Raw genomic sequence first — 25,985 nt, forward strand, 5'->3', positions numbered from 1 at the left:
ATATAAATTCAATTTAATATCTTTCATATATGTCAAAACATTGCCGTTTGTCATTAATGTATGATACTCAAGCTTAAGAAATGATATCATCATTAGAGTTAAATATATATAAGTCGCATAAATACTATATGGTATTATAGAAACCACCTATTAATAATGTATGATATCTAAAATGGTATCAGCATCGGAATGCTCTTAAAATTCCAAGAGTATATGCAAAGCAGCTCCCAAAATAGAAACTTATCTGCTTAGGTGGCAAGAAAGGCCTGCTGTACGGGCTTTTTAGTTGTTGTTCGATAAGGTTGCTGTTGGGATCCGTTACTTACAAGTCATTGAAGAATTGTGAAAAAATCCTCATACATAATTACGTCAAAATTGACTCATGTATGTATCAAAATTGAGAAAATAAAATTTAGCTATACGAATTAGGGGTGATCGTATCATATTCGAACCAATCAAAAAGTAAAATTGCAAGTCAAATTGAAAATCGCAAAAACACTTAAAGTTTATATGGCACTCTTTTCTTTCTCTTATACTCTTGTTTTAGAGTGTTGTGATGGGTACATTAGATATTTACTTTGAATAGTGTGAGTGAGTTGGGCTTGTAGATTGGTAGAAGGTAGTCTGTGTATTGTAACAATTTTCACATAGTATTATTATCTGATTGTCATTAGACAATGATCGTTGGTTTTTTCTCCTATTGGAATTTTCACGACATATTATTGTGTTCTTATTACGTTATTTTATTTTCTCTATGTTTGTTTTTTCCAATAAGTAGTATCAGATGTCCTGGTTCGAATGTGGGAACTAACACTTGAGGGGAGGTTATTGGGTTTCAAGTATTAATGGTTAAGTTTCAATTCGACTATAAATGAGAAGAATGTTAAATATATAAGAGAGTTGATTTATATATACTTAATGCCTTAAAGTTTTGGATGCAAATATGGGTCTCCTTATCTTATGTGGTCCTAAAGCATTGACAAGTTGTTTCTCCCGAACTTTCTGGATAATAAGCTTGCCCTTCATTCATTCTTTAATTTACTAATAAGCTTAAGGTTCAATTACAAAATTAAGTTGATTAAGTAAGTAACATGATAATGAGATATATATTCTTGCATTCCAACTAATATTATATTGGAACCTCATTGATTAATTTATTTCTTGAGAATAGACAACCGTACACGAGGATCACATGAAACCTTAAGTAATATATGAGACATAAAATATTGTTTAATTAAGTCAATGACATCTATAGTGGATTTCACTATCTTCATTATTTATAAGAGAACCCTCCTGCTGTATAGTATCCACAGCGTTGATTTTTTGTGCAGTGACAATGAAGAAGTCCCTCACATATTTTACTGCTATTGTTTTGTTACTTTCATGGTTTCTGTTTGGTTCAAAAAAACTTTCATGGTTTCTGAAAATCCAAGCAGAGAAATCCTCAGAACCATGTGAATTTCAAACTATCTTTAATTTTGGTGACTCAAATTCAGATACTGGTTCTATGTCAGCAGCATTTTACCCTGCTAGTTTGCCATATGGTGAAACCTTCTTCCATGAGGGGGCTGGCAGATCTTCTGATGGTCGTCTCATCATAGATTTCATTGGTAATTAACGGTAACATTTTTATTTATTTATTTTAATTCTATGTATTTTTGTTGCACTAAATCTTTCCTGCTTTATGGTAACTTAGTTCATAGCTATCAGAGATCTAGATTCAATTTCACTCGAATTAATTTAATGTTGGTAGTCTTAGTTTTGTAATTAACCTACACAAACATCTTCTCTAAACACATGAATAACCAACGGCCAACGGAATATAATACATACATATGTTGTCCCAATTGCAAGCGATAATTAATATCATCGTGAGAGGACGGGAACCACTTTATATCAGAACTAATCCCAAATCAGATTAGGCGGTCCAATAGAGTAGGATACTGGTGGTGGAAAAACAAGTAAAATACTATCTAAAGGTGCATATTTACACGAAATCATCAATCTCGTCCATTTATTTAAGATCGGGCACCTCACATTACCTACTATCATAAATTATTGTTACATGATTTTTTTGTTGAATTTGTTAAATATGCTTGAATCTCATCCCAAAAGCTAGCTCATAGGGTGAGGCTGTCCTTACATATTTATACACTCTACATCCTGGGAACCTAAACAATGTGGGACTTCCAACACAACAATCAATATATTCAACACACACCCTCACGCCTAGCGTGGTCCTGGGTCAAATGCTCACATTGCAGTCCTTAATCCGACTCTAATACCATGTTAAACATGTTTGGATCTCAATACCAAAAGCTTGCTCAAAGGATTAGTTTGCCCTCACATTTATACAATTCACATCTCAGAACCTAAGCAATGTGTGACTTCAAACACAACCCAACACAACAACAACCAACATATTCAATACCCACCCTCAAGCCTAGCGTGGTCCTGGGTCAAATGCCCACATTGCAGTCTTTAACCCGGCTTTGATACCATGTTAAATATGTAATTTCAGATTGTTTGAATGTGTTGTTGTGTTGTTGGAGATTGTTTGAAGTCCCACATTGTTTAGGTTTCCGGGTTGTTGAGTGTATAAATATGTGAGGGTAACCTCACCCTATGAGCTGGCTTTTGGGGATGAGATCCAAACATATTTAACAGAATTGAAATCGGATAGCCAAATCAATTACTTCGGCACATAGTTGCAGAATGTATAATTGGAAACCTTAAAACTAGGCATAAATTTATTCAGAATCATACTTCATAATGATGATTGTGAATATTTTTTATAAATGTAGCGGAGCACCTTGGATTGCCAATGTTGAGTGCATATATAAACTCAATTGGAACAACCTATAGGCATGGTGTAAACTTTGCTGCAGGGTCATCAACCATCATGAGACAAAACAAGAGCTACTTTGATGGTGGATCACCGTTCACTCTTGAAATTCAAATAGGACAGTTTATTCAGTTCAAATCGCGCACCGGGAAGTTCTTCATGAAAGGTTTAAAGCTTAATTGCTGCTTCAATTTTATGAAAGTTAAATGTAGTTTTATGAACAATAAATATATATATATGGTTTTGATTTGCAATTGCAGAAAATGAAAGTTCCTTTGGAAAACACTTTCCAAAACCAGAGGACTTTTCCAAAGCTATCTACACATTTGATATTGGTCAAAATGATATGACTGATGTTATTAGTAAGATGGGAAAGGAAGATTCCCATGTATTGATCTCAAACATTGTGGAATTATTTTCAAAACAAGTTCAAGTAAGTGATAACATGTTATTAAGAGTTGTGTTTATATTTTGATTCATATTTTTAGTTTAATTTTGTTACTAATATCTCAAGATATGCAAAACACAATTTGTCCGTTTTTTTTTATTATAAATGGTGCGTAGCCTCACTTTATAAACCAATTTTGTTAGGTATTAGAATCCATCTTAGATATATTAGACCACTTGTTATTGGATCTGCCGCTATCAAGTCACTTAGGAAGTTAAGTGATACTCCACCTCCCTAGTTCAAAAAGTGAAGTGGTTTGTTATGAGTCGCACAGTAGATTAAATGAGATATTATTTAAACATAAAAGTGGTGCATAGTTCTTACCTTACAAATCAGATATCTCATTCAATAGCTCCATGGCTACCATATGTTAGTCGTAAGTTTTTTTTAACAAGCAAAAATGAAATATATTATTATATTATTATCAACAGGAAGCCCTAACTAGTATAAGGCTCCGTTTGGCCCGGCTTTTTTATGGTCTAAAAGCTACTTCTTAAACAAGGTGAAAAGTAAGAGCTTTAGAAAAAAAGTTAAAGTTGTTTGGCAATTCTTATTTTTTTAAAATATTAAAGCTATTTTTAAATTAAAAGTTGTTTGGTAAAATATTTTTATAATTTTCAATTTAGTGTGGTAGCATGATAAATAAATAAATAAAATGTTTAACATACAAAAATTAAATCCTTTGTGGAACTCTATATATTCAAAAACGTTACTTGTGTATATACCATGAATACAAAGGATTGTAAGAACATTATGAGGGGAATTAAAAAAATAAGACAAATGCTTCTTCAGCGGGATTCGATGAGGTGACCTTCCGAGTAAGGAGTTCTAAAGTAGTAAAGTTCCTTTCAACAACTTTTCCTCAAAGCTCCTTTCATTCAATTTTATTCATTCCAAAAAAAGTTCTTTAATTTAATAAGTGCTTAATTTATATTATGTTTGGCCTGACTTCTCCTTAAAATTATAAATAAGTAGAAAAAAAGCCGGGTCAAACGGTACCTAAGGTGTGCTAGAAAAAGCCACAAAAGTTTACAATCAACGAATACATAATAAACTAGAAAGCTTAATCAATGCCCAAACATACAAAACGGCTCGTCCACCACATATGGGTATTAGTCATAATTTAAATCATTAAAATAGCTTAGATGATTTAAACAATTTCTGACACCAAAATTTTAAACCTATCTCATTTTGTTACTAATTTATTATAGATAGATAGATCTAACAACATATAATTATATAGCTTAATTTCTGGTGAATCTAGATCCTCTTTAGTCATCTCTTTTATATTTTTCATCCTGCTTAAATCTCAGTCGTTTATCCACCAATCGTTTATCATTGACCGAATGTAATAAACTGAGATGAATGGTTGAGATTGCACAACCTACTGCTACGGATCCAAATCTATTTCTAACAAATATATATTAATATTAATATAATAACAACCATATAGTAATTTGCAGAGCCTATATTTTTTTGGAGCAAAGACATTCTGGATACACAACACAGGACCCATTGGTTGTCTTCCATTGGCAAGGCCCATTCACAATGCAGAAAACAACCAAACTAAAGTGGCTGGTTATCTTGATCAAAATGGTTGTGTCAATTTGACAAATGATTTGGCTAAGGAGTTCAATAAAAAGCTTAAAGATGAAGTAGTCAAATTAAGGGCACAGTTCCATAATGCTTCTTTAATATATGTGGACATGTTCTCTGCAAAGTATGAGCTATTTAGTAATGCTAATAAATCAGGTATGACCCTCTTTGTCACCATCGATCTCAACAAAATTTAATTAATTAATTTTTTTTTTGTTACAAATTAATTAATTGTTTATCATGTTTACTCTATGGTTGCAAAATCTTGCTAGTTCATGTGATTTCACAAAAGAATTAATTATGGAAATAGTTAAACCATAAATAAATTGGTTGGTAAAGAATTTGGACCATTTAAATGAAATGAATTCTTTAGTATACATCTTATTTAAATATAAATTGGCCTATTTCCGTGATATTAATTATATAATTATAAAATTAACTCCTCACTTATTAATTTTTGAATTATTTTGCAGGATTTGTTGACCCTTCTAAAATATGTTGTGGATATCATGAAGATGGTTACCATGTGTTTTGTGGGAGTAAACAAACGATTAACGGTACAGAAATTGTTACCAGTTCTTGTGAAGATCCTTCCAAATACATTAGTTGGGATGGAGTGCACTACACTGAGGCAGCAAATCAATGGATTGCCGATAGAATAGTTGATGGTTCATTTTCAGATCCACCACTTCCCATTTCACAATCATGTCAAATAACTCATTAGCATTATTTACTTCCTACATAATCTAAATCTATTAAGCAATCAAACTCAAATCGTTAGTTGGTTCAGTGGTGATTAGCGCTGAACTTAGTAGGGAGGAACATGGTTTGATCCCCGAAACTACAATCTGAAGGAAGCTGAAACCACTTAATACCAGAACTGATACCCGAAACAGATTAAACCGGTGGTGAAAGCCAAAATGTACTTTAATCTTACATATATTTTTTTAGTTTTTATTGCACTTTTGGTCTTCTATTTTACAAGATCCATAATTGTAGTCCCTTTATTTTAAAATCACACATTTTTGCCCCATATTTTTATTTGTTTTGTACTTTTTATCCCCATGCAATTTTGTCTTTTTACCATGTTAATCAAACAAGCACTAAAATGTGACACGAATCACAAAATCTTTGCCACAAAACACAATCATATGCCAAAAAATCTGGATAAAATATCTATTCTATGATCAATGTTAGAAATATGGATTTCCGGGGAAATAATGTATTATAAGTATTTCTAAAAAAACTTTTAAGCAGTAACATATAATTTCAAAGAAAGCTATCAAGTCTTTTTAAAACGTTGTTTAAGGAGTACATAAATCTTTAACTCAATTATCAATGTTGATATGGTTATGTTGGGAGAAAGGATCCTCTCAATTTTTCTCAATTATACATCATGGTCATTGATCAACTTTTTATTATTGTTTTATAATTAAAATATTTCTTATTTGAAGGACCGCTATGTTTTTGTTTTTAAAAAGTTGCATGTTAAGAATAGAAATTCTATATTTAATAATTCAATAAATTTAATATTGAAACGAAAGAAATTATAAGTTATTCAGAAATTTAGAAATGTTCTTACTTTAATTGTTGGACAAAGTCAAACTCTATTCTTACTGGTGGTCGAAAACAACAAACATTCAACTCATTTCAAATTATCATAGTTGGTGGTCGAGTCTGTTTACATGTTTGGGCATCAACTAACTCTGTTATTCATGTTATTTCTTCGATTGATATTTTTATAAACTTTTTTTAGTTAATATATATATATATATATATATATATATATATATATATATATATATATATATATATATATATATATATATATATATATATATATATATATTTGTCTATTAAAAAAATATTGAAAATGTTAAAATACAAAAATTTAAAATTTAATTTTTATATTTATTTCTTTAACATTTGACTTTAAAAATAATTTATGTCACATGTTAACCTTTTTAAGGAAAAAAAAAAGGTATGTTAAATGTGCAATGTTATTGTGAAAGCTCTTTGGTTTCTAACTCCAATAGTGTAGGCAACTCACTATTTATTGTGAGATAAAAGTATGAGTGTACTTTAGTTACTAAACTATTAAAAAATTGGTTTCAACTTAAGTGTTGGGTTCGATTTCTATTTTGAGCAAGTAATAATGTTAAAACTTTTCAGGAGAGTTTGTCATACTTTTGAGTTTTGGACTCCACAAAACTTGAGAGATTAGTCTTTTCAATTGTGTATGGTACATGTTCAGCGTAGGCGGAAAAAAAAAAAAAAACAACTTTTGCCTATAAAATGGATCTCTATCTATATAACTTTTGTGACATAATGTTATTAGCAAGAAAGATAGTAACCGACACTGCTCAGAAAATGTGGTTAAGTGTACCATTTGTTGTGTTCTTCTTTCTATCTTGTGTGAAGTGTGTTGAACTCAAAGACTCATCACCCTCTTGTTCTTTTCCTGCAATCTACAATTTTGGTGACTCTAACTCAGATACTGGTGGCATATCAGCTGCATTTCAGCCAATTCCTGCACCATATGGTGTCGGATTCTTCCATAAGCCTTTTGGAAGAGACAGTGATGGTCGTGTCATTCTTGATTTCATAGGTAATTATCTTACTCTGCTTCTTTCCTTTCAACTTTATCTTCACTTGTTCTTTTTTCTTTTTGCAACTGAAAAGTATCTTTGTATTTTTCTTGGTTTGTATGTCAGTAAGCTGATTTTACTTTAAATAAAATGACATCAACTCTGTCTTTTGAGAAGTTGAAATTTTTAAGTCTCTTATTAGCTATAAAGCACGGACACTCTTCGGATTAGGTGTGTCTCGGTGTCAGAGGTGTCTAACACGACACCTACGCGTATAATTACGTTGAATTATATCATTTTCTTAAATTATTATCGGTGTCGACGTTATTAAGAAATTCCACATCGGATGTGAGATTACTTTTTACCTTACAGGCCGGTTTTGTAGAGTTGAGTTAGGCCCAACTCCAAATTGCCACGGTCTGTTTCCATGCTTCATAGCTTTATCAGGCCTATTTGGATTGGTTTATTTTAGCTTTATCTATTAACACAAGTACATAACTACTTGGGAGAATGCTTGAGCAAACTCATAGAAATAACTTATGACTATGACCATAAGGCATAAGCTATTTTAAGCTTATTTTAATAAGCCCTCTAAGATAGCTTATGAAAATAGCTTAACGGTTATATGAAATAGTTCACTTAATTAAGCTGTTTATCCAAATTATGCAGCGGAGAAACTAAAGTTGCCATATTTAAGTGCTTATCTGAATTCACTTGGAACCAATTATAGACATGGAGCAAATTTTGCAACTGGTGGATCCACCATTAGGAAGCAGAATGAGACAATATTTCAATATGGAATAAGTCCATTCTCTCTTGATATTCAAATTGTGCAGTTCAACCAGTTCAAAGCAAGAACCAAGATACTTTACCAAGAAGGTGAATGAATGACTTGAAAAACATTGTGATAAATCAATTCAACAAACTTATTTATTTTTATCTCATTATGGTTCAATTTATTTTATGTCTTTGGTTTTTGTTTGTTGAAAAATTTAGCCAACAATTCATATGAGAGAAGCAAGCTTCCTGTGCCTGAGGAATTCTCGAAGGCACTCTATACATTTGATATCGGTCAAAATGATCTCTCTGTTGGGTTTAGAAAGATGAACTTTGACCAAATTCGTGAATCGATGCCGGATATAGTTAACCAGTTAGCCTCTGCAGTCAAAGTAAGTAGCACTTGCTGTCTCTATTAATGTTGCAAATTGCAATACATGACTTCTTAATGAACTTGTAATTAATTGCATGTTTTGAACCCTGAAAAGATTGTGAATATCATGTTCATTGTTGAATAATTGGAACAAAGGTTTCTAATCTCGGTCTTAATACCATAATGGTGTTGTAGAAGTGATAAATGTTTGGATCTCTTAACCATGTGGTGAGGGTTCGATCCCTGACCGGTGTGTAGGAAAAATATATGTTAGGCGAAGTCAGCCCCTTAAATGAATTTCAGTTACCTCAAATGATTAGTCTCCATCATTGCCCGAGGGGATACCTTACCAAACAAATAAATCACAGTCGTAGTTGTATTATAATATCTGACATTGTGGAAAATTATAGTCAAATATATTTTATACGCTCGATTGTGATCTCATCAACACACTGTGGTTGAGGAAATATCAAAAACCTTGATGTCGCACTCGCAGGCCATTCTTTAAAACCTTATTGGAATGGTTTTAATATCTGACCAATGAACTACGTTGCAGAATATATATGATCAAGGAGGAAGGTCATTTTGGATACACAACACAGGGCCCGTTGGATGCATGCCAGTGAACCTATTTTACAAGCACGATGTACCAGCTGGCTATCTTGACCAGGCTGGATGTGTCAAGGATCAAAATGTGATAGCTGTAGAATTCAACAAGCAGCTTAAGGACAGAGTTGTCAAGCTGAGAACAGAAGTTCCAGAAGCTGCAATTACTTATGTCGATGTTTATGCTGCAAAATATGGACTAATCAGCAATACCAAGAGTGAAGGTAACTTGTTCATTATTGACATGACTCAGTTAAACTACTAGGTGCTTATATATAAAAAATAACAGTTATAAATCGTAGTTGTGTCGTGATTGTTGATATTTCCGAAAAAACTGTAACTACTCATTTTTGGTAGACTTATCTAACATGCACATGATTTTCATTTTTATATCCAGGATTTGTGGATCCAATGAAGATCTGTTGTGGATATCATGTGAATGATACACATATATGGTGTGGGAATTTAGGAACTGCAAATGGGAAAGATGTGTATGGTACTGCATGTGAAAAACCATCGACGTATGTGAGCTGGGATGGTGTTCATTATGCCGAAGCTGCTAATCATTGGGTTGCTGATCGTATACTCAACGGCACTTTCACTGATCCGCCAACACCAATTTCCCAAGCATGTTATAGACATTAAAAGCATAAGTTGGATTAAAACCGTTTCACCTTGGAGTCCAGTGCAAGTGGTCGTCAATCGATGCACTTAGTGTGAGTGTTTTGATTTCTACTGATAAAAATAATAAATATTAGAGCCATTTCTGTTTGCAAATTCCTAAGGAGAATAAGTAACAGTGATGCATATGAGAATTATTACTGTAGTAAATGAAAACCATGTACTTGGAACTTCCTTGAATGTTCTCATACAAAACATTCATTGGAAATTCTCCTTCTATTTGATGTGTTCAAATGTATGGTTGAGGCAAACAATTTGAAAATTGATCTTGCCTTGAAATTGAATATTTGAAAGCATTATCCACTTAATCGCATAGATTTGTTACTACATTTATTAACCTAAAAAAAGTTATGCAATTTCATTAATAATCAAAACCTTCCACCATAACAGATTACTGATTTTAGTTCATATTAATAATTGTGCCACACTGAAGTCATATTAACATTTTAGTTCATACCACTAAACTGTAGTGGACAGATAGGATCCCCTTGTCCAAGACCACGAGAGCTATTGAATGAGTTGGTTTTCTTACCATTCCAGTTCAAGCTCATAGAAGAGGAGGAAATACAATGAGCAATGATGAAACACAAATGGTGTGGAATCTTGAGTACTTGTAGTGTTTTCATGATGAAGGGCCACTCAAGCCTGTCATGTGCCTTTTCCAGATCGAATTTGAGAACCATATAACCTGTTTTACCATGCATGTGAAGTCAAGGAGTGAATAGTTTCTTGGAGGACAAGAATGTTATCCACAATGGATCTTCCAGGGATAAAACTACTTTCATTTTGAGATATAACATAAGGCATGATATTCCGGAGTCTCTGAGTGATTATCTTACTAATCACTTTATATAAAGCAATTGGCCTAAACTGAGAAACTGAGGGGGCATTCCCATTTACTTTTAAATGAATACAATACCGAGAAGATGCGATCACAGTTATAGGAGGAGGGCAAGAAGATTTACATAGACACCAAATTCCATCAGAGAAACATGTAGCTTCTACTTATCACAATTATCCACACCAATTTTCTTGATAACTTTCTCAGCTCTAATTCCACTGATACAATGTTTCAAGAATGGCAATAAAATCAATAGGTATTTCACATCTTTAGATGTAAAATTACATTTAAGGGTAGAAGATTTAAAATACTATTAAAATTGATGAGGACAAATTAGGTACTTTAGTAGTAATTGTTTTAATTTTAATATATTGTTAGTAGATTGATGAGGACAAAATTAGGTTTTTTTTTAGTAGTAGTTCCTTGTAGATTTCTTTCAACTAATTTTTTTTTTTTAATCTTTAGAGTTAGAAGATTTGAAATATTATTAAAACTTGATGGGGAACAAATTAGGTTTTTTTTTTTTTTTTAATCTTTAGAGGTAAAAATATGTTTAATGGTAGAAGATTTGAAATATTATTAAAACTTGATGGGAACAAATTAGGTTTTTTTTAGCAGTAATTCCTTTTAATATATTGCATTTGTAGACAAAATCTTCTTTTGTTATATAAGTAATTTGCGGTTACCTTGCTTTGTTCACAAATCCATCGGCAGCAAATAAACTAATAACTATCAAACAGTTGCTAATTTCTTCCACAGAAACAAGAATGTGTGCAACAGCAGAACCAGATTTTTATCTACCTGATGAGTGTTGGCAATCTACCTTCCAATTCCTTATCGACGACGGCTGTGACTACGAGCAGCGCCTCGACTACTTGAAATCTCTCTCTGTCGTATCCAAACAGTTTCTCACTATCACCAACAGTCTCTTATTCTCACTCAAACTCAAAGAGTTGTATAATTCAGAATTCCCTCTCCTTCCTTGCCTCTTAAATAGATTCTCCAACCTCAACTCTCTTGACCTCCAATACTACCAACAAGTTAACCTCAATGAGCTTCTATGCCAAATCTCTACTTTCCCATTAAAGAATCTCAAATCACTCCATTTCTACTGTTACTTAAGCGACTTTCCCGCGGATGGTTTGCTAGTTTTCTCCAAAAATATTACAACTTTGACCTCACTCACATGTTCCCACATTCGACATCTCAGTAGCACTTATCTCTTCCTCATTGCCGACTGTTTCCCTTTGCTCGAAGAACTCAACCTTACTTCCCCAAAATACTTCGACTTTATAAATAATCAAAGTTTACTAGATGGAGTAGAGGCTCTTTCTTCTACACTTTTCAAACTTCGAAAGGTTAATCTCTCTGGTCATTACTACATCAACAATCAATCACTTCTCCACTTGTTCAAGAACTGTAAGCTTCTCGAAGAGGCCATCATACTTGGCTGTGATCTAATAACCAGCGCTGGTCTTGCTTTTGCTCTTCGTGAGAGACCAACTTTGAAGTCTTTATCATTCACCTGTTTGTTTGAACCAGGTTGTGCAACATTGTTTGCTGTAAGCCCTCAATTAAAGTCTCTCAGGATTGACTGTGATTCATGGTTAAGTGATGAAGGTATCAAACTATTTGCTTCCATTTTCCCCAAACTGGAGGTGTTGGACTTGTCGGATACAGGCGTTGACGATGAAACACTCTGTGTCATCTCAAAGAGTTGTCCCGGGCTTTTGCAACTATATCTTGAAAATTGTTATGTCACGGAGAAAGGAGTAAAGCATGTGGTAGAAAACTGCACACAACTGAGAGAGATCAGTTTAATGGCTTGTAAAAGGAGTGTATGCTGATTATGTCTCAATGATATTATCAAGGCCATCATTGAGAAAGATAATTGTTCCAAATCATTATCCTTTCAGCGACAGTGAAAGGGAATCCTTCTCGCGTCAAAGATGCCTTGTTTACTATTGAGAGCATTCTCAAATTGCTCTGCTGAAGTTTAAACTCTTAAATGTAAGATTTTTGTTTCTTTAGATTTACTTGAGTGATAAATTACCTTTTTTTAAGTTGGTTAGAATTGGAAAGATAACAATTTAGTTGTCAAACATGATTTCTATTTTGATTTAACTTGCAAGCTGTGAATATGCTGCTGATTTAAGTTGGTGTAGTCATGTTCATGTTATGGACTTGTCAAAATATAGTTTCTTAGACTCATTTTGAGGTGTTTCATAATTTGTTTTGTGAACTGAATTGAAATTTTCACTTCTTTGACATATGAGGGCAGGATTCAAAATCCTTTGGAAGACATTTGAACTGAATTGGGAGTCATGCTACATTAGGGAAAGTTTGCAGATGTGGATGTCAAAGAATTTGGCTAAATCATTGTTTATTGGCATCTAATGTTTTTTGTAGTTTGATATGGGTATTAGATTTGAAACCTTTTTCTGTTGGGTTCTATTTATTTGTCTGTAAAACCTTTCTCAGTTAGGTGTTTTTTATTTTAATTTATGTACTTCAAACTGTCAGCACTCGTTCTGCTCTCCTTCAATGGTGGACATTTTTGCATAACCACATGCAACATCCCATAGTTATTAGTTGTGATACCATAACAATTCTGCAGACCACCCAACAATTACCACTAGAGGACAAGTAATCGGACATAGAACAGGTTGAATTAATTTATGTCGCGTCGGAATGCAACTCTGCATATCCACCATAACTTAAAACCTGATTTTGCCTTCAAATCCTAATCATGATAAGCTAATGTTGGTTCTATAGTTCTTTATGAATGTTATGCTTCGAGAAACCCTCTTCGTCATCAAGTTAGTTGTGTGGAAACTTATACATGAGCAAGACCTCCATGGTCACGCGTAACCATATAGTCACACTCACGTAATTTTTTATTATTTATGAAATAATTAAAAGAATAAAATAAAAATTTTGAGTATGTGCAATCAAGCTCTTGAAACTACTCATCATTTATTATTGGGATGTCTTTGGATCTCACCAATGCTTCACAGCTTAAAGATATTATTACATCTGCTTTTACTAATATTGGTATATACTATATACTATCATCAAACTAAATTTACATTTCAATTACAACAATCAGATTAATAAGAAATTTAGACCAACTTTCAAAATGTTAAGGCTGATTAACTTTCATAATTGAGATCTGAGACAAGACTACAACATTATTGGTTCTCAGGAACCAACCCTTGGATATTCCCAACATTAAATTAAACTACAATGTCATTCATACGGGCATAAAATTATACCTATGAAGCACGAACATAGACACAGACACCAGACACGACATAGAGACTGACACATCGATACCGATAAAAATTTGAAAAAATGACATAATTCAATGTAAACATAAGTGTCGGTGTTGTGTCAAATACCGATGTGTGTCCGACAACGGGATATGCCTACTCCAAAGAGTGCCCGTGCTTATAGATATTGCAATGTCCTTCTTAATAACTTAAAACACACATGGACATATTACACAAGTAATAAAAATACAAGCTAGTTTTTACTCTATACACAGCTAAAAACTACTTGTGTACTTTACTGACGATGTCCTTCTGGTAGAGGAACCACTTTGTGGAAGGGCACAGTCCTTTGAGGTAGCGACCCGTCTTCTTCGTCATCATCAAACTCCAACACATAACTGTTCCAATAACAGAGTAAATAATCATAGAATCATAATATAGTTTATCCATTTTGTTGTCATATTTTTAAGAGAATTTGAAAAAAAAAATATTGGAAGAGGAAAATTATTATTGATTAAAATGACATTAATGGTCATTTCACAACCATCCCCGAGGGGATTCGAACTCCTTCCTTTGAAAATAATTCCAACTAAGAAGTTTATATGAACCTACTAATGACATCCTACTTAAATTGACTTGACGTTTCTGTCAACAACATAACTCAAGGGAGAGGCTAGCTCGTTTTTCCTTCCATAAATTTATAGAAATCCAGTATATCATCTTAAAGCATCAATCAATTAATTCTTAATCACTGAAGAATAAACAAAAACATTTTCACAGTCAACACTTTTCCACTTGATGTTACGCAAGGAATGATATTTATAACAAAAAATAAGTCCCATAAAGTCTTGAGAAATTATACTTACTCATCTGTCTTCCTCTGCACAATGGTGATATGATGGAGACCAGCACAGAACATGCACAATAAAGAATAGGTTAGTATCATGTTGGAGTCTCAAATTATATATAGCATAAATTAAAAATAGATTACAAATTCATGGAAGCAAGGAAATATCAAGAAGTGATCACACCCTATGAAGGAAAAGAGAGAATTATTACCCTGCGATGGCCATGAACAACTGTTGCTTTATAGAGTGCAGTAGTTCCTGGATAAACTGCCAAAACATGTTTTCCAGGAGGGAAATCTTGGGCACTTGAAGGATCATTACTCTTGGGGAAAGGAATGATATTTCCCATGGGAAGCTTGTATTGTCTAAATGCAGCAGAAAGAACCATTAAAATAAGCACAAGCCAATCAAATGCAGTAACAATATTTCACAAATTCCCAACTAATGAATTGAGGGCTTCATTAAAAATAAAATCCTAGTAGGATGGATGAGAAAAAAGAACGTTTCAAAGTGCAATTTGTGATTGAAAAGTATCACTTATGTTTAAGGGAAAATTTTGTTGCACAACTATAAGATCAACAATGTTGTAGGAAATTGGAATCTAGCTAGTATAGAATCAATTAGAAACTAGAAAGTAATCTCTATATTGTAGAAATGAAAATATCTAAACGGGAGGAAATGCAAGGCATGATAAGGTTAAAAATGAAAGTATTAGGGTCTGTTTGATTCGCAAATGAATAAGTACCGGACATAACAGTACATGACAAACCTTTCTCGGCAACGTTTTTCATGTATGATGTTTGTTGGACATTGGACAACACAAACAAAATAAGGTGAAATTTACTACAATTGAGAAGATGGTAGATCTCGGCTTTGATGGTTTTGGTATGCAAGGAGAAGACGTGTAGATGCACCAATAAGTAAGGTAAATCAAATGGAGGATAATAATGTAATCAAACTATAGACCAAACATTAAAAAATTTGAATTTATATGGCCGGTCTTTAAACATGATTTACAATAAGACATTAAGTGTTGTTTGATTCATGTAACTGACTCCAAACTACTGATAAATATCTTCAGTTGTTCAGGAAAAAACAATATCCATGCAAAATTAAAGCAGAAATTGAAGCAATGCAAGCTGATAACATGTTGTAAATAATTTAGCAAAAGAAATTTCCAAAACAGATTTACCTTTGACCACTGCTATCTTCATCATCACCAGGTTCCTCATCAAGTACTTCAAATCTGTAAAATCATTTCACAAATGAATTCATAGAATAACGAAAAGGACAATCACAGAAGATTCATGTCCAAACAGGTACTATTTTTCATCAATAATTATGGATCTACATAAGCAACGGCAACTGATACAATGAACAAATTTTAGACCCCCATACAGCTTAAAGTTTGTCAAATAACAAACTCCTTTAGTTAGTCACCAATGCATACTGGATCTTGAGGAGGGGTTTATGATTTTTCTTGTTAGAATCAAGAATAGACTATGGCTAATTCAATTTCAAAAGCCAGCTCAAATAGTTTTAAGTTGTGATCCGCAATCGCAATTGTGGGCTGTAATATATCAGTGTTAAAGTTCTCCACAACAACATCACAACCGCAATTGCAGCTGCATCGGTCACATTTTACCGCAAAATAAAGGTTTGCAGTATAACCATAACCGCAATTTAAAAGGGCTGAGGGTTGACCGAGTCTTTAGAAATATTACTTTTGCCATAAATGGTATTGGAGCCCAAGAATTTATCACATACTTTATCATTTGTCTTTATAAAGAGTACTTTTGCCACATGGTATCAGAGATTGCCAGGATTTTTATCAAGAGTCATCACTTAATATCTTAAGCTTTTGAGATAGTTGGTTCATGATATGGTATGGATCCTCTGCAACCAAGTTATCAAAATTTCAACTCTTGACACCCCCATCTTTACTTTTAAAATTTGAATTTCATTAAAATGGATCTATGCATTGTTCACCCTTCAAGCCTGTAGGGGTTCATACATGGGAAGCGTGTTAGAGAATAAGGCTTGGTCAATCTTGATCTCTTGATCTAACTTGGTACGGAGTTACGCATAGTCCAAATTCAAGATGGTATCAGAGCCCCCAATTCGGCAGACTCTGCTGTGTTAAAACTCTTGTCGCCTTCATTGCACACACCATGGAGTACAGAGTGCAACCCTAGAGCTAGTTATTAGAGTTGAACTAGGCCTTGCCAAATTCTAAGATTGGTATGTCATCCACACCATATAAACATTTGCTAGAACATGATTCACAATACAATACTTTGTTATACCTAATCCCTTCAAGACATCAATTGGTATGAGTTACACTGACCTTTCCTAATATGTTAGCACTAGTTAAACCCAAAACAGCTCGTTTGGGAACTTACACTCCCACCCATACTTTTTTGTTGATCTTACACCTCTAATCTCTATACCATTCATTGTATAAGATATTACACAGTACTCTATTACATTATGTATAGAATGTATACTTACTCCTTTAATTCCTTATCAAAATGAATCACTTTTACAACAAACCATTCGTCCTTATCTGCATTACGTGGTGTGACCCTAGCTGCTACCTGAAAAGTGAGAAGCCAAAACATATTAACCTACTGCAATTGAACTTCGTACACTTTACCTATAAATATTAGAAAGGGAGTTTCCTGAGAAATGTGATGTTAATAACAGAGAAAGAAAATACTTTCAGAAGTGAACCATCTTTGTTGATTTTATGATTTATGCAGAACCTTTTGAATACAGAAACATTTTAAATCTCACTTTTGTTAACACACTTGCACTAACTACCTAACATCTTAGTTAACAAACTACAACAGAATATCTAATAGCCGAAAGCTTAAATAAACGTAACAGAAACAGTTTAAGACATACAAGCTTAACAGAAACAATGTACTACACACACGTACAATATACTCTAACAGAGAAAAATGAACTTTATCAATAAAAAAAAGACAACAGATCGTTGAATGTTTACAGATTTGTATTTGATCAAATTTCAAGGGAAATACATACCTGTTCACCCTTAAGACTGGCACAAGCTTCAAGTTGATTTCGCATACTAGGAGTTAACCTTGAAATGTCTGACTCGGTCTTCACTCGTTTCCTTTTCTGCTCATTGCCTTCTGTGACAGAAGAACTGTTAGCTGGACACAAGGTATACGTTAATACAATACATTCATAAGTAAACTTTAACAAAAACATGACAGCATACAGCTCAATAAATTTATTAGCCTCAACAAATATGAAGAGAGAGTAAAAAAGTAAATATAAAGAACATTGTTAGAATTGAATGATTGGCAATTCAAATTGCACAATTTGATAATATTCGACAAGCTAGCATTTTGTGTTGCGTGGATGAATCTCTCTAAATCAAGTGATACTTTCATTAACCAATATGATTCTGTATTGTGGTAACATGTAAAAATATCTCAATATATTGATCGTATTTTAGTGGAATTTTTTGTAACATCCCTTCATCTCAATATCAACATGATTTTTTTTTCTTGTATACTCTTTCTCTCAATACATAGCCAACGCAGTACTATATTGGACAATCTATTGTGACAATTATGATAACTCGTTTTACAATATATTGATTGTATCTTAGTGTACCCCAAGAGGATTTTATATTATTTCTTAGAATTGGTTGAACCATGAGTGGCAGTTTGGCACTTAATCTTCAATAACACATCCTTCGTATCAACATCAATATCTGTAATTTCAAATGTGTATCACCGATACAAATTGCATGATTCAGTGATCTATTAAATTGTACTTGATTTAATTTCACTAACTCTCATCAAAATAAATTAGAAGTCAAATAAGTTTAAATTATTAATTGGAAAGGAACTAAAGGAATGTTATTGAATGCATCATATTAGATTATTCTATTGCTATGATTATTTTAAATAGAGGTTTAACATGGTCCCTCACTCACTCTATAGCTCACAGACACTATATGTGACAATCATAGTTTTGTATGCATTATTCTAAAAATCGGTTTCCTTCGGTCACTTTATGAGGCTCCGAAGGAAAAAAAAGGAAATAAGGACGTTTCTTAAGAATATTGCACTATTTGGGCAATATATTATATATCAAATGTAATCGCTGAGAATCCCACGTCAACTAGGGGAATGGCCTAGGCAGAGCTTATATGACTAGGGCAGCCAACACCTTATGATGGAATCAAAATCTATCCTAGATCTGTTATTACGATAAGAACTTTGTTGTTATACTGGCATTTGTCCATGCTCCAGATATCCAATCATGGGTGTGATAAAGTGCGTTCACTGTCGAAATCCGTATTACTCCACCCGCAATAGTCCACGCTTCAATTGTTCAGTCCTGAGTGTGAGAGGATGTCTTGAGAGTCTCACGTCGACTAAAGACATGGCCTAGATAGACAGTGCTTAAAACGCTAGGCAGTCTTCACGTTACGAGCTAATTTTATGGGAATGAGTTAGGCTTTAAGTCTGAATTCTAAGGGAAATTATCGTCCAATGTTCACAAACAATATGGGGTGCACTTAGGATGACCCGCCATTTAGTAGGAAAACACAACAAATTGGGACTTAGGAGTTATTTACTTGCTCAATTGTGATGGGTTCTTTTATTTAATAGATAGTGCAATTGGTCAGAAACACATTTCCATTTTCTTCCTCATTTTATTTTCTTCCTACTTTCCTTCTCTGGAAATGAAGAAACACTAATGCTTCGGCTACTTGTTTTGGTTCTATGAACTTGTTAAATTATGCCATACCTAGTATTTTAGGGTAATATAATAAAATAGAAGTAAGAATGAAATATCAAGAGACTGACATGCTAAAAGATTTGGAACTGTTTAAAGTATTTATTTATTATATGGACGGAGTCTATTTGTATACGCATAAGTAGATACTAAGCAATAATATTTCATGTGAAAGAAAGATTTGAGACAAACCTAATCTTCTTCGTGGTTGTCCTTGCGGTCCAGGAGGAAACAGGGCATCAAGTTGGCTTATCAACATAGTGGAAAGACTGGCAACCAAAAACAGCATGAAGAGTTATATGTATGCTTTAAATAAATGCCTAGCTTAGACAGTTCTTATCTTACAAGCCGGTTTTGTGGATCTCGGCCAAAATTGGAAGAGTTAATAAGTGTATCTTAGTGATTTTAAAAAAATGTGAAACAAATTAAATGATTCAGAGCTACAGAATAGACGTACTTTGCTTCAGTGTCTGAAAGTTCTTTTGCTTGAGTATACAACATTTTCAGCTTTGCTAATGAGTTATCTCCAGGCTTCTCAACCACTTCAGGAGCTACATTGAAATGAGAAGAATTAAACAATAATTACAAAGACATAAATACATTAATATATAAGAATAACTGAATTTTGATCTTGTTTTGAGAATATCGAGAGTCTTTAGGTTTGTCAAAGGACCATTCAAATCCAAGGCTCCCATGATAGACTAACTCGGATCTTTAACATTCAAAGTTCATATGCCAAAACTTGAAAGCTATAGCAAGTAATATTTAAATTTTAACTAATAATAATAACATTCAGTGATGATCTTCTTAAATTCGCTAAATCGTAGAAAGCATTGTCAGATTCATGATTTCAATAAGTTTTCAAAAAATCTGTTATCGAAGAAGTAGACGAAATAAACATTTGGTTTCCATTACAAGTTGGGTATTTGATGAATTACCCTTTCAAGGAAACAAACACTAAATACAAGAGATTTGATCAACAAAAGCACCAACAAGGCTACGATTTTATTCATAAACATCGCCTTTCAACAACAATATGCTTTCCTTTTCTATATATCTCATCATTATTTCAACAGATTGCATAATTCTGTTACATTTGACTTATATTCTGTTAACTAACAACCTTCCTCAACTGCAAATGAAAATAAAATGATAAAGCATGTTTTCGTCATTTTACCAAACAACGAAAATAAAATTTCCACACATAACGAAAACAAGGAATATTCATAATGCCAAACTCTAATCTTGACTAAAGCTATCAACTTATAAAATCCAGTCCACACCCACAATTGTGGCTGTCATCAAACATTTTTTAAGTTTCCACAACCAAAATGAGGCCGCGATTAGCCATATTTGACCACAATTCAATGATTGCAACACAGCTACAATTGAAAACCTTGTTCACAAACTCATGAGTATAACACATTAACATTTTTTTTTTTTGAAACGGCTAAAACTTTAATATTTTAAATCATTAGTTAAGCACATCTCTGGGGAAACAACAAAACAACAACTCATTAACCAAGTAATAAGTGATTGACCAGCTCCTTTTGAGTTCGATTTCTGGTGAGAACAATTTCCGAACTCTAGATTGAGGATTAATACCAAAAAAATAAAATTTATTTTTATGTATGAGAAATTAATCACCAGAAATTTAGGGCGATACAAATTATTTCCTAAAATAAAATTAAAAATCAGCAAACATAATGAAGAGAGAATAATAAAAAAAAAATTAAACTTAGTCAATAAAAATAATAAATAAATAATCTAATTTTACAAGTTCATTAACACAATTACAAAAATTAAACATTATAAGCAGCAAAAAAATGAGAAAATAAATCATAATTATAATATAATAATAATAATAAGAGAGAGAAAGTAAGTAACTGGTTTGAAGCTTCTTATGAAGCTTGTTGATCTCAGATAGAATATCTTCCTGATCTTTCCTTAACCGATCGAGTTCCTTCGAGTTCTCCAAAATTGAAACAATGTCCGGCGATGAACTCGACGACATCGTTTTCAATTTTTCAATTCTTCTTGTTGCTTCCGACGATCGATAATTGTGAAATCGGAAACTAATATGGAACTGATATTTCCAAATTTAATTTTTTCCAAAAATAAAAAATAAATAAAATTTAGGCGTAATTCACAATTTGTTGTTTCGTGGATTATTTTAAATTTGGAATTAGAACAAGAACTCGGCATGAATTAATAGCTTTGAGTTTCAAAAAAAAAAAAAAAACAAATGTAGTGAAGCGACGTCGTTTTATATTCAAAATGAAAAACTTTATCTTTTCTAGTGGTTTATAGGGTGAGGGATTGCTTAAGTCTCTCGCGAATGTACCATTTTATTAAATAGTTAGATTATTAATGTACATTATCTTAATGGTCGATTAGTCATTATTAAGTAGGATAAACTTTTTTCGTGTCTTTTTTGCCATATCTCACTTTGGATGATGCACAATAACAAATCTTCTTAGTTTCGTAAAAAAAAAAACGTGTTGCACCGACAAATCCAACTTCTATTTGAGATTGTATGGAGCAGTTATTTTAGAAAAATTATCATTGCCAACATGTCACATGTATCATAACACAGTTCTTGTATTATTGACAATTTGTCTCGTTTATAATACTTCTTTTAAGACTTGTATCAACGACAATTTATCTTGGTTAGGATGGATAGTCCAATTATTAGACTTGTAAACTTAGGGGGGTGTATTGGATTAGGATTTTGACGGACAATTTTAACAAAAAAAATCTTGAAGATTTTAAAAGATTTTATAGGATTGTATAGACTTTTAAGACTTTTTAAAATACTTTTTTACAATCAGGATTTTTCAATTTGGATTTTAAAAGACTTTAATGGATTTTATAATACAGATTTTTAAGATTTCAACTGACTTTCTGAATTTTTAATATTGAAAAAAACTTTCCATTCTTGGTGAAAAAGAAAAAGAAGTGAATGAAAAAAAAATTAACGTGAAAAAAAAAACAAGTACATCCCTTCCTTTGATTTGGAGATACAGGGAAAAAAAATTATGAATGGATCATAGATTCATAATATATAAGAAAGAAAGAAAGAAAGAAAGAAAGAAAGAAAGAAAGAAAGAAAAACAACAATAAATTGAAAAAATTAAAATCGATCATAGATTCATAATGTATAAGAAAGAAAGAAAACAACAATGAATTGAAAAAATTAAAATCGATGGGCAATAATATATATAAACAATATTGAGTACACTTGTATGCATGTCCATTGTCATTCAAAAGAAATCACCATGAAGAAATTTGAAAGAGATTGAACGGGAGTTGATGGTGAAAAGAAAATCAGAATATTGATAATGTTCTATTCTGTAGATAGAAAAAAAAAAGTCTTGAAATATTATAAAAAGTCTCATGGGTTTTTTTGAGATTGTTGGAGGAGTGTTTTGTGTGTATTTTCAACTAAAAAGTCCATCAAAATCCATTGCAAAGAAGAATCCATCAAAATCCATAGACTTTTGAATACCAATAGACATTTTAAAAGTGGTAAGAAATCTCAATTGAATACCAACAGATTTTGTTGCCTTGAAAAAAAAATCTTAATTGTCTTAATTGAATACCACAAGATTTATTTAACTTTTCTAAAAGTCTTGATTGAATACCACAAGATTTTTTTATCATAAAAAAGTCTTTTAAAATCCTATGAAATCCTAATCCAATACACCCCCCTTAATCTCAACGGATGTTTTCCCCCTAAAAATAGTATGCTATTATACTAAATACTAAAAAAAAAATGATTTTTTGCCCCAATATTAAAATTAATGACAAAATATCTCTTTTGAGACTAAAATTCACTTTTTTATTTACCCAAAAAATCATATTTTTATAGCAAAACACATGAGTTAGCACCAAAATTATAATAAATATAAAAATATAGGGCCCAAAATGTTCGACTTAAGAAAAAAATTGCCCATAAATGAGAGGAATACCAAACAAACACTGTATCAAGACAGGAATACCAAAATATGTCGCACGAGATAACAAACAAAACAACGACGCCACACTTAAACGGCAAAATCACAATATCCTAGCTAGCTCCACAATGTTTTAATCTTCTTCTTTTTTTGGTACATAAAGGTGGCAGAGCCCCGCAATGTTTTAATCTTTAATATGTTAAATGTTATGTATATATGATGAAATGTCATTGGTCATACAATAGGTCTAGTTTTTTTCTTCTCTGTAACCTTTATTATTCATTCATCAAGTTATTTTGGTTTTTTTTTTATCCATAATGTGATTTTGCCGGTCTAGGTGGGGTGTCATTGTTTTGTTCGTTGTCTCGTGCGGCATATTTTGGTATTCCTGTTTTGATATGGTGTTTGTTTGGTTTTTCCGTTTTGATGTGGTGTTTGTCTCGATCGGTTGGTAGAGCCATAATACTTTATATGCAGGAGCGGTGTTCGAATTCCGAACATTTCACTTATTCACTTTAAGAATGAAATTTTAGTCACTAAACTACATGATAAAAAAAATCTAATTAGCATTTCTCATATAATATAAGTTTTCTCCGTCAAATAAAATTGCTTTCATATAACAATAAATTTTTTAAATATAGGTCCAAATAAAAGTTATTGTATTTATAATTTTATAAAAAGAAATTATCTTTTTGACTAAAAAAATAAAAAAGAGGTTATCTTTTTGACTAAAAAAGTTATGCAGTAATTGATGAATTTGACTATTTTTTATAATTCTTTTTAATTTTTTCTTTAAGTTAAGTAGTCTAGTGGCTAAAAAAAGATTATGTAATTAATGAGTTTGACAAAAAAAGTTATGTAATTAATTTTTTGTAGAATATATATACTTTAGTTATTGTATTTTCTTTTTGTCGTCGAAGAATCTGTGGGATATATAAGGTGAATTCTCTCATTTCAATCAAATTTTCTCCATATATATTAGTCAAGAGTCGAACCTCTAACCACATGTTTAAGAGACCAAGACCTTTACCTGCACTTGAACAAATTCATGATTGGTGTTATTGTATTTAATATAGGTCCAAAAAAAAGTTATTGTATTTATAATTTTATAAAATGACTTTATCTTTTGGTGAACACTCCGGTACACATATTATGTGGACGTGTACCGGTACATCGTTAACGTGTATACTTTTAATTAGTCCACGTGTAATGATAATTTAACATGTAATTTCAAGATTTATTTAAATATAAGTTTTCTAAATTACTCTTTTAATTTACAAAATTTTCAAAATGACACCACGTGAATTATTGTAATTTTAAAATCTTAAAACATGTTTCAGTAATTTCTTCAAAAGCTCTATTCTATGTGAAACAATTCTTTTCTCTCTCGTGTGTCTCTTTTCTGTTCTTCAATTTTGGCCTCACTCCGGCGGTGGCATCTCTTTCCATGGAAGAACAACCGCCGAAATAATGTTTTTAGGGTTTTCTTGTTTCTCTTCTATGTTCTTTAATCTTCTATTTTTTCAATCTTTGGGGAAATTAGTCTTCTTCTCTTTTCTCTGTTTTCTGTATTTTGTTGTGTGAATTTGTGGGAGTGATATCATGATTATATATATAGAAGGATATTATTTTTGTAAAAAATCAATGAAAGATATTGTTAATTTTTATTAGAAAATTAATGTTGAAGGATTTTGTTCACTGTGCGGTGGAACCGGAAGGGGTCAGGGATGCTGGATTTAAGCTCTTTCTATTTATTTTTTTATTTTAACAATATAAAACACAAGATTAATATAAAATAATAAGCAACATATTTATACTCTAAAATAATCATTTGTCTTTGTGGTATGGTGTATGCTGTGTCAATCTGTGGTCTTGGGTTCAAATCCCTCAATGGACCAATTCTTACTTTATTTTTTATTTTGTTTTTCTTTTCTTTTTTATTTGATTTAAGTTGTTACTTATACCTAAAAAAACTTGTTACTTAAGAATCCCTATGGACCAAATCATATTTTGCTTTAATTTTTTAGCTTATAAAAAAATATTTTATACAAATAAATTAAATTTTATATTAATTTATAAGTTTTACCTAGCGAATGTTATATTTTCATAAATTATTTTTTCACAAATAGTTATTCTCAACTAAATTTAACAGCCGTGATTTGTCAAAAAAAATTAATTCCACCACCAAATATCAACTAAGACAATAATTTACTGACCTAGTGACTAAGAAAATCAAATTTTCTCTCAAACAATTTAATACCGCCTAACTGGAATGACACACACAAGATTCAAACTTTTTGCAGTATAACAGCTCAATATGTCAAAAAAAAATCAACTAGTTTGATCAATTATTTCAAAAAACCTAATTACCA

At 32.0% G+C, this 25,985-nt stretch overlaps 3 protein-coding genes and 1 pseudogene across 6 annotated transcripts; 3 read left to right on the forward strand and 1 right to left on the reverse strand.

Moving 5' to 3' along the window:
* The first annotated feature begins 1,231 nt into the window (after positions 1-1,231).
* LOC123892497 (GDSL esterase/lipase At5g14450-like) lies at positions 1,232-5,907 on the forward strand. Of its 2 annotated transcripts, XM_045942293.1 has the most exons (6): positions 1,232-1,386; positions 1,417-1,610; positions 2,805-3,011; positions 3,106-3,278; positions 4,757-5,045; positions 5,363-5,907. In XM_045942293.1, exons 1-6 carry the CDS (start codon positions 1,337-1,339, stop codon positions 5,611-5,613), a joined length of 1,164 nt encoding a protein of 387 aa, XP_045798249.1. In that variant the 5' UTR covers positions 1,232-1,336; the 3' UTR covers positions 5,614-5,907. The 2 variants fall into 2 exon arrangements, with proteins under 2 accessions (XP_045798249.1, XP_045798248.1); XM_045942292.1 differs by having other exon boundaries at positions 1,232-1,610.
* A 1,196-nt stretch (positions 5,908-7,103) lies between these two features.
* LOC123891191 (GDSL esterase/lipase At5g14450-like) lies at positions 7,104-10,217 on the forward strand. Its single transcript, XM_045941034.1, has 5 exons — positions 7,104-7,497; positions 8,147-8,356; positions 8,474-8,646; positions 9,184-9,457; positions 9,631-10,217. Exons 1-5 carry the CDS (start codon positions 7,185-7,187, stop codon positions 9,876-9,878), a joined length of 1,218 nt encoding a protein of 405 aa, XP_045796990.1. The 5' UTR covers positions 7,104-7,184; the 3' UTR covers positions 9,879-10,217.
* A 1,303-nt stretch (positions 10,218-11,520) lies between these two features.
* LOC123892073 lies at positions 11,521-12,723 on the forward strand (annotated as a pseudogene).
* Positions 12,724-13,887: 1,164 nt separating this feature from the next.
* Positions 13,888-22,036, reverse strand: LOC123891625 (SAGA-associated factor 29 homolog A). 3 transcript variants are annotated; one of them, XM_045941533.1, is made up of 9 exons: positions 21,545-22,036; positions 20,115-20,208; positions 19,850-19,926; positions 17,924-18,033; positions 17,387-17,472; positions 16,068-16,121; positions 15,087-15,240; positions 14,894-14,907; positions 13,888-14,425 (listed from the first exon to the last, which is right to left on the reverse strand). In XM_045941533.1, the coding sequence occupies exons 1-9, from the start codon at positions 21,669-21,671 to the stop codon at positions 14,323-14,325; spliced, it is 819 nt and encodes a 272-aa protein (XP_045797489.1). In that variant the 5' UTR covers positions 21,672-22,036; the 3' UTR covers positions 13,888-14,322. The 3 variants fall into 3 exon arrangements, with proteins under 3 accessions (XP_045797489.1, XP_045797490.1, XP_045797488.1); XM_045941534.1 differs by having other exon boundaries at positions 17,924-18,030; positions 21,545-21,883; XM_045941532.1 differs by having other exon boundaries at positions 17,924-18,054; positions 21,545-21,882.
* Between the last annotated feature and the right edge of the window lie 3,949 nt (positions 22,037-25,985).

Source organism: Trifolium pratense, linkage group LG6 (assembly GCF_020283565.1).
Source record: "Trifolium pratense cultivar HEN17-A07 linkage group LG6, ARS_RC_1.1, whole genome shotgun sequence".
In the NCBI taxonomy this organism is placed as follows: Eukaryota; Viridiplantae; Streptophyta; class Magnoliopsida; order Fabales; family Fabaceae; genus Trifolium; species Trifolium pratense.

What these genes read in the sequence shown, in the direction of transcription:
- LOC123892497 (XM_045942292.1), top strand. Translation starts at nt 1,337, where the DNA reads ATGAAGAAGTCCCTCACATATTTTACTGCTATTGTTTTGTTACTTTCA. An exon ending in TATTTTCAAAACAAGTTCAA is followed by an intron (nt 3,279 to 4,756) that starts GTAAGTGATAAC and finishes AGTAATTTGCAG; the next exon opens with AGCCTATATTTTTTTGGAGC. An exon ending in TAGTAATGCTAATAAATCAG is followed by an intron (nt 5,046 to 5,362) that starts GTATGACCCTCT and finishes ATTATTTTGCAG; the next exon opens with GATTTGTTGACCCTTCTAAA.
- LOC123891191 (XM_045941034.1), top strand. Translation starts at nt 7,185, where the DNA reads ATGGATCTCTATCTATATAACTTTTGTGACATAATGTTATTAGCAAGA. An exon ending in TGTCATTCTTGATTTCATAG is followed by an intron (nt 7,498 to 8,146) that starts GTAATTATCTTA and finishes CAAATTATGCAG; the next exon opens with CGGAGAAACTAAAGTTGCCA. An exon ending in AGTTAGCCTCTGCAGTCAAA is followed by an intron (nt 8,647 to 9,183) that starts GTAAGTAGCACT and finishes ACTACGTTGCAG; the next exon opens with AATATATATGATCAAGGAGG.
- LOC123891625 (XM_045941532.1), bottom strand. Translation starts at nt 21,671, where the DNA reads ATGTCGTCGAGTTCATCGCCGGACATTGTTTCAATTTTGGAGAACTCG. An exon ending in CCAGTCTTAAGGGTGAACAG is followed by an intron (nt 17,473 to 17,923) that starts GTATGTATTTCC and finishes CTCACTTTTCAG; the next exon opens with GTAGCAGCTAGGGTCACACC. An exon ending in TTTGATAAGGAATTAAAGGA is followed by an intron (nt 16,122 to 17,386) that starts GTAAGTATACAT and finishes ATGATTTTACAG; the next exon opens with ATTTGAAGTACTTGATGAGG.